This window comes from Nanorana parkeri, unplaced genomic scaffold (genome assembly GCF_000935625.1).
Source record: "Nanorana parkeri isolate BGI_ZX_2015 unplaced genomic scaffold, ASM93562v1 scaffold464, whole genome shotgun sequence".
In the NCBI taxonomy this organism is placed as follows: Eukaryota; Metazoa; Chordata; class Amphibia; order Anura; family Dicroglossidae; genus Nanorana; species Nanorana parkeri.
The window spans coordinates 671,638-680,187 of NW_017306732.1; the positions used below are offsets into that span (position 1 = coordinate 671,638).

Sequence of the window (8,550 nt, forward strand, 5' to 3'; positions counted from 1 at the left end):
TGAATGACCGACCTAAAGCGAAGTGAGCCGAATGCTGTTCGGCTATTCACTTCAGGCTGGTACGGCTGATTTCAGCCGTACATCGGGTGACTTCACGTGGCTTCGGGTCGGCCGAACATGCTCAGCATATGCCTTCCGCTTGACTGAGCCGCTCGGCTGTTCGGGAGCTGTACGAGCTATTGTGAATCCTGGGGTCCTTGGGCCGAAGCTAGCCGAAGGATCGGCCGAAGCTACGACTAGATCCTTCGGCTGCTTCGTGAATAGACCCCTTAATGGCTAAAACCTCCCCCCCCCATACAAAACACTATTTCATTATTCCTCCCTCCCAGCACCACCTGATTCCCAAACTTTCATCCTTTTGGCAGCACTTCTGTGTGGACAAACCTGCTTATATTTTACTTGTTAAAACATTGTTAACATTGAGTGCTGCCCTATCAACAAATAATAGAAATATGCAAGATGGTGCAACAATGTACCTGATGACCTCAAAATTGCTGCTATAAAAAATACAGGTAAAACATTCTCACCCAATATTAATCACAATCAAGAAAAAGATTTGGGGTTTTTAACTGGGAAGCAGGACTGAAGAATTTTTTTTCGTCCAGTCTTTTATCCCAGCAAGTATAATCTAGTTGATAAATATCGGATAACTAAGTGCTCATTCACAAAGATTGCTTTACCATGTGGGCTGGTGTCCATTGTGTGGGGGTGGTGCCATGCAGTTTTTCTTTATTTTTTCCTTAAACCATAATGAAATCTCAGGTGAGTTGTGTTGTGCATAGGTTCAGCATGTCTGCATTTTATCATGCTACACCACAATCCACCTCAACACAGCATTGGCTATAGGCTATAAGGAGACCACAGGCAATACTGGTGACTAGTACTTCGCCCTCTGTCTACGTTTTGCGGGCAAAAAAAAAACCTTGGTCTAGTGGATCTTTACTTAAAAGTTGCTGTTGGTTTTACTTATCTTGCTAAATTTAATGTTTATACTGCTGTAGGTTTGGGAACAATTTCCATAGTTCATTTGACTTATTTCCTCTTCAATGTTTGGCTATTGCTAATATCTGACTATTGATTTAGCAAACATAATTAATTAACAATTAATCAGAGTCATTTTTTTAAATTTCTCTTACCATGTAGAAGCTATTTGATGAAAGTTGGCACCAAATAAGAATTTTAGTAACAGAGGAAGATGCAACTTTATATATAGATGATCAAGACATTGAGACAAGAAAACTACTTCCAGTTATAGGAATATTTATCAGTGGGAAAACTCAGATTGGAAAATACACTGGTAGAGATGAATCTGCCCAGGTAAATGATTAATTTACATAATTATGTATTTACTGTTATTGGGGAATTCCAGTTTTTGCAGGCTTTTTCAAACAATATATTAGTACCAAGAGCCATAGAACAGAATTTTTGTACCTACTACATTGTACAAAATCCATTTTTGGAGTTGATTAATGGACACAGTATCAGAAGTTATTCTGTTATGGTTACACTGCAGCCTACAGGAGAATTTCGACACTGGCAAACAAAAAAGCCAGTGGCCAGTCAGGTATAATCCCTCCCATGTACAGCATGCTTCAGTTTTGTGGAAAAGCAGTACCTAGGAGAGATTGTCGTAGGAGAGATTATCGCCTAATGAAACCGAAGAAAAGGATTTCACGGTAAGTACAAAAATCCTGTTTTCTTTATAGTTCAATTAGGAACAAAGGATCAGTAGTTATTCTCATTAGGATGTCTAAAAGTAGTCCAACTGAGGGGTGGGAAGCACAGCAAACAAAATGCAAACAGGCCTACATAACAAAACAGAAAAAAATGGGGACAGCCTGCAGCCCAAAGAGCTGCTTGAAGGACCTTCAGATGAGGACTGAACATCCACCTGGTAAAAATTCAAGAAAGTATGAACAGAAGGCCAGATGGCAGGCTTGCAAATCTGCAAAAAAAGTTGCCTGATGTCTAAAAGCCCAAGAGGCACTCACAGACCTGGTAGAGTACACCTTGGCAGTGAAAGGCGGTACCTTGTTCTCAAGCCATAAGCTAGAGCAATGATCTGTCTGAGCCACCTGGTCTGTCTTAGCAAAAACCTGGTTCTCCTTTACTGGGACCATCCAGAATGACAAAAACAAAGTATAAGTTTAGTTGAGATTAGTGGCTAAGAGGTAAACAGCACAAACTGCATACATGCATTGAAGGGAAATCTCCTTCTGATGTACTAGAGCAGAATAGAAAGTCCTGATTGAGGCGAAAGGCCAAAACTGCTAGATAAACACGCTAGCTCAGAAACACATCTTGCAGAGATAAGGACCACAAAGAATGCCAAATTGTGAGTGAGAGTAGAAAGGGAAATATATTAAGGAGGTTCAAAAGATGGTCTTTGAAGTACTGACCAAATTTAGATCTCATTTAGTCACAGGGGATCCACATGAGATACAGTATACCCTGTAGAAAAGTCTTAACCAATGAGTGGCTCGAAGTCTTTGGAATAAGATCACAAGGGCCAGGATCTGGCCTTTCATGGTGCTCAGGACCAAATGCTGATTTATTCCAGATTGTAAAAACGGTTTGAATTTTTCCCATGGAGTATTTCCTGTGGTGAAACTTTCTTTTCTCGCACCACATCAAGTAAGCCTTCCATGTGTGATGGTAGTCCTTAGAAGGGGTAGACTTCTTAGCTTTTAAATGTTTCTGGCTGATCTGGAAGAGCCCACTGGGTGTCTGCCAGAAGATTGATCAGGTCAGAGTACCACATCCACCAGTTCGGAGTGGAGCTATGAGTATCATTCTCCATCTGGATCCTATGAAGTAGATGAACAATGAGTTTCAGAGGAAGAAAAGCATAGCTCAGGCTGTATTTATCACTCAGTGGTCACCAGAGAATCCACTGCTTCTGCCAAAGGATCTCTGCATCTGGAAAAAAAAACTGCCCAGTTTGTTGTTGAATCTGGAGGCCAGAAGGTACACATCCAGCGTCCCCCAACTTTGACACAGGCCTTAAAACACTTAGGAACCACTTCCCTTAATCCAGACACTGTTGGCTGAGGTAGTCTATCTGATAATTGTTCATGGCTGGTATATGAACAAGGCTGAAACATGAAGTTCTGCCCATGTTAGAACCCTTGTTACCTCGTTTGCTGCAGTCATACTTCTGGTTCCTCCCTGATAGTTGTCTGACTGATCCTGATTGGATGACCTTCTAGTGGGGGTGTACAGCATTGTAGGGGCTGCTAAACCACTTACAGCTGTTGATTGGTAGGTGAGATTCCTCTTTTCACTAAGTCCCCTGCACTAACCAGGTGTCTAGTACTCCTCCACAGCCCTTCAGGCTGGCATCTGATGTGATAATCTTCTATGAGATTGGGAGTGATGATTTTCTCAAATCCAGAGCTGAATTCCTGAGCCACCAGGTCAGAGGCAATCTGGTCTTGGGTGTCAAGTGAACTGATTTGTCTAGAGACTAAACCAATCTGTCCCACAACAACAGCATGTTGTTTTGTAAGGGTGTGCAGTGGAACTGAGCAAATGGAACTGCCTCAAAGGAGGCTACCGTTAGGCCCAAAATTATCATGCAGAATCACAGAGTTAGGTGGCTTCTGGACTGTAGAATCAGGATCAGAGTTCTTAGAGTAGATAGTTAAAACTTTTTCTTGGGGAAGCAGTGCCTAGAATAAGACCCAAATACTCTAAGTGATGCAACAGTTTCTGAAGGCTCAGAATCCAGCCAAGTTTTTCCGGGGTGTACCCCCTTCATCAGAGTCTGCTGATGTTATACGTCACTTCAATTTATAAAATACTAATGCTCCTCCTTATTCAATCAAAATGGTTCCCCCAATCAGAGAGTACCCCGGTTGCCATTACAGACTCACCTGCAGCTGCGAATCCGCAACCATGCAGGCTATGCCGGACATAATCACACATACTTCCTGATGTATACATGCACCATCAAAATATATCATAGTATATATCAACTGCGCCTGCACCATGTGGTTCAAGATGCCAATGTTGCATCTCCGGAACGGGTCTGCAGAGTAAACTAATTTTTATTAATGTGTTGGAGTCCGTTTAACCGAGAGCTTTATCAGAGCTGAGATCTAATCTTTCAAAGAGGACTGCACCCATATGTCCATAATAGATTAGAGAAAAACATTTTTGAGAAAATGTTTTCATCAAAAGAGAGCGGGTATGCATTATAAATGTTAATAGCAATAAGCCAAAAATACCACTCGACCAACAGTTGGGGAGATGAATAAGTAGCGTAAAAGGGGGTGAGATAAAACAATGCGGTCCCTTCTCTATCCATCACCTGCCAGTTACTGCATTGTCACTACACACATTGTCCGGCTTTTCTTCATGCTCACCGGCTGCTGCTCTGACTCACCACCTTGCACCGCCACTTCCACCCCTACAATGTGAGCTGGTTTTTGCCTTCCTCAGTACCTTCCAACTGCCACTCTGCCAGGATATAAAGGATAAGTCATCTACTCCTCCACAATTATCCCTCCAGCTGTCACTCCACCAGAATGGACCACCAGATAACTACTCACCCCACCCAGCAAGTTACAGTTACCATCCCACATGCATTATACAGTGCATCTGACTGGCCAGCTTGCCTCGCCACTTTCACCATCACAATGTGAGCTGGCTTTTGCTCTCCTCTGCACCTTCTAGGTGCCGCTCTGCCAGGATATTCAGGACAAGCCTTCTACTCCTTCACAGTTATCCCTCCAGCTGTTACTCCGCCAGGATAGACCACCGGATAACTAATAACCCCACTCAGCAAGTGGGCTACAGTTATCAGCCCACAGGCATTATACAGCGCATCTAGGACAGACCACCATCACAGCACTCAGCAGGTCCGGGGATTCCTCCACCACAGCACCATATGTCCTGAAAGACGTACATCATCCCAGAATCATGTGAGTGCATTTTTATTTAAACTAGTCCATGTATGCTAACAGTGTTAGGCGCTGGTCGCTTCCTCTGTTTCCACTTCCTCAGGGCCCCTGTCTCCACCAATATTGACTTACGATCCAATTAGGAAGGTCCAACTATTACTGAGTCTGTTTATGAGCCCCAGGCCATTTGAGTGCAACACACTACCCACTTACTATACCTTCTCCCTATCGCCAGTGATTGCTCTAGGTTGTGGTGTTCTTTTTTTTCTTTTTGTTTTCTAGTACTACACAGGATACTTCAATCTGTACCTCAAGAGCCTGCACATCTACTATCAGCGCTACCCAACTACCCCACTAAACATAATAAAAGTCTGCTTGACACATTGGTGTTGGGGATTTTCTGGTTTGATGAGATTGGCCTTAGCAAGCACAAACAAAAGGGGGTAGAAGAGCAAAGGACAACACCACTAGTGCTGTTTTTTTGGTCATGTTTGGAGTAAATAATTTGTTTGGAGTAATCCAGTCTCCTTAAAGACCAGGTTGGAGTAAGGAGTGTACCAGAAAGGTTTTGATTGTCTTGGGGTCTTCCAGAGATCTCAGACTGGTAACAGCACTAGTATAAGCTACTAGCTGTTCCATTGTGACTTGCACAGCAATGTTAGGAGCTGATATTGTATATTTTAGCTTGGGAGCTACAGTATTTCAGCTGACTGAGGCACCTCGGGCACAGATTTGTCTAACAAAGTCCTGGGACAACCTTCTTCAGACAATATATTTGCAACTGCAGACATGGAGGCCACTACAAGTTTGGGATATCATACAAAGAATCTAGAGGTGAAGATGTAGAGCAACTCTTACAACTTCTGCATTTAGAGTCAGCGAAGCTGCAAGTTGGCCCATTAAATCTAGCATAGCTACAGAAAACCCCTCACTGGATAAGGCAGAGGATAAAGGTCACACCTGATAAAACTATAGGAGATTTGGAGCTGTGAGTGGACGTAAGCAGGGGACAACAATCCAGGCTACAGGTGTCTGGTTATTTGGAAGGGACAATGCAGGTTACGCCCATAGGCGTCTCTACAGAGGGGCAAGGGGGGCAATTGCCCCCCCTAGCTTATTCCTTGCCCCCCGTGTGCCCCCCGCTGATTCCCCTTTAAAACGAAGATTACATATCACTTTTACATGGACACATGGTGACACAGATAATAATAAAAGCCTTAGAAAAGTCTTAAAACCTTCTTACTCTTTCCAAAGCCAAAATGTTTTGGCTGGGGTTCTATATTAAAGTAACTAGGCACTAGTTCTGGAAGATACAGATGCAATTACCCTAGCTGATATTTATCAGTGTCAATAAAAGATGTAAAGATTTAAAAGATTTAAAGATATGCTAACAACATTTGTGCCTTAATGCAATTGGCTCAGCTGTTGACCAGACAATTTGCAATATTTAAAGATATTAGGATATCTCACTGATAAGACAATGCATAACATGGCAGCAGAAAAGGCATGCTTACACACACACACACACACACACACACATACACACAGCGTATAAGCTTCTTAAACCATTGTAGCTGTTGCTAAACCTAAGTGATCCCACAAAAAGCCAAAAATATGTAGATTACATAAGGAGTTTGGTGGATTTGTGGATGCTTATATGTTGGCAGCCAGATGTTATCAAATTAAATTATGTTCAATTATTCCTGAACAATTTCCAAAAAGAAATCTGATTTGTACAGTAAGTAGCCCAAAGGTTACCATAACCAATCTCAACCATAACGTTTTTAAACATGTGCTAGTACTTTAGTATGCCCTGGGAAACCACAATCCTGCAAGTGATATCCTGTGGGTTCCATTTAAGGGATTTGCAGGGTTGTAAAATATACACTTTTAAAGTTCAGTTTATCATTTCGGAATATAATGTTAGGTCTAATGTTTTCTTAGTAGTGATGTGTGAAAGCCTTAGTGTGTGGTTTGCAAAGTTATTCACTTATTCCCAAGACATTGGCCTATAAAGCTACTGAAGAAAAAAGTCACTCATTCTTGTTCTGCCAAAAGGAAGAAATGATGCACAAAGTAAGTATTCAACTACATGTATAATCACTGTAGCAGGTTGCATAAGTCCAATAAAAAGGAACGTACCTGAGCAAAATTGTTCTGTATAAAAATCAGGAATATTGCTTGGCTGTTGGAAAACACACCCACAAGGAAATTGCCAATCCCCATCTCAAAGGCAGGCCCTTACCGTAATAATTACACCATAGCTATTTTGTGTTGAAAGACTGAGAGCACAACTTTAATGAGTTAAACAGCATTTTTATCAGACATCCAAGCAAACAACAATTGCAGTTAGAACTTTTTTTTCCAGTCACAGAAAATTTGTTAGCATCTAATTAGCATACCATAACCAAATCATAGTTACATAGTTACATTGTATTTGAGGTTGAATAAAGACATAAGTCCATCAAGTCCAACCTATTGTGTGTATGCATTTATGTTTGAGCAGGTGTGTGCGTGTGTATTAGTCCATGTGGGATTTTGCTCTTAGGCGTACCTGTACCCCTTTATATTATGGTCTCCGAGGAACTCGTCCAGGAGTTTCTTGAATGATTCCACACTCTTAGCTGAGATCACTTCCTGCGGCAGCAAGTTCCAGACGGAGCTAACTGTAAACAGTTTGTTAATAATGTTGCTGTCGCCTTAATCTCCTAACCTCCAAAGAGAACATATTTCATTTTAACAACCTTGTTTCATAGTTCAGGTCCTCGAACCCCTTAATAAGTTTGGTTGCCCTCCTCTGGACTTTTTCTAGCTCAAGGGCATCCTTTCTGAGTATCGGTGATCAAAACTGGACCGCATACTCCTGATGTGGCCAATCCAGTGATCTGTAAAGTGGCAAAATTATAGACTTGTCTCTGAAATACATTCCCTTCTTAATGCAAGACAGCACTCTGCTTGCTTTGTTTACAGCAGCCTGGCACTGCGAGCTGTTCTTCAATCTGCGGTCTATAATGACCCCCAAATCCTTCTCCGTTTCCGACTTCCCTAGTGGCACACCCATAAATGTATAGTCCATTGGCCTGTTTTTAACTCCAAGGTGCATTACTTTACATTTATCGACATTGAATTTCATCTGCCATACAGTTGCCCACTCCCCGATTTTCTCCAGGTCCTCCTGTAATGTTATAATGTCTAAATCTGTGTCTACTACCCTCACAATTTTAGTATCATCAGCAAACACTGAGACATGGCTATTCCTATAGCACCTCATTCCTTTCAATCACATGCAGTGCTTCATACCTCTCTACTACATGCAGTGCCTCCTCTATTATGAACAGTACCTCATGCCTCAAACAAGCAAAGTTTTCAGAACTAGCCATAGAAAAGAGGGGAGGGGTAATAGCTACAGGATTTGTTGCTATCATTATGCGCTTGTCTTGTGACCAAGACATTCCATAACTCCACACAGCCTCCAAAATATGTCATGCTGCAGTGGAGTACAAAGTTGCATTAGGGTAACATCACATTGTTTTCCTTAACCACCTCCGGGCCGGCCGTAGTAAAAAAACGGCCGGCCCGAGCTCTCTAGATCTGAGCGGGCGTCTTTAGACGTCCGCTCAGACACGCCCCCCCGCGCGCGCCGCTC

The 8,550-nt window shown here is 42.3% G+C and overlaps 1 protein-coding gene across 1 annotated transcript in view; it reads left to right on the forward strand.

The window, feature by feature from the left end:
- Window positions 1-8,550, forward strand: part of LOC108790317 (collagen alpha-1(XXI) chain-like) — a 173,511-nt gene that overhangs the window by 79,618 nt on the left and 85,343 nt on the right. The window contains exon 6 of the mRNA XM_018560551.1: window positions 1,144-1,317. Within this exon, the coding sequence (XP_018416053.1) occupies window positions 1,144-1,317 (174 nt within the window). The remainder of the gene's footprint in view (window positions 1-1,143; window positions 1,318-8,550) is intronic.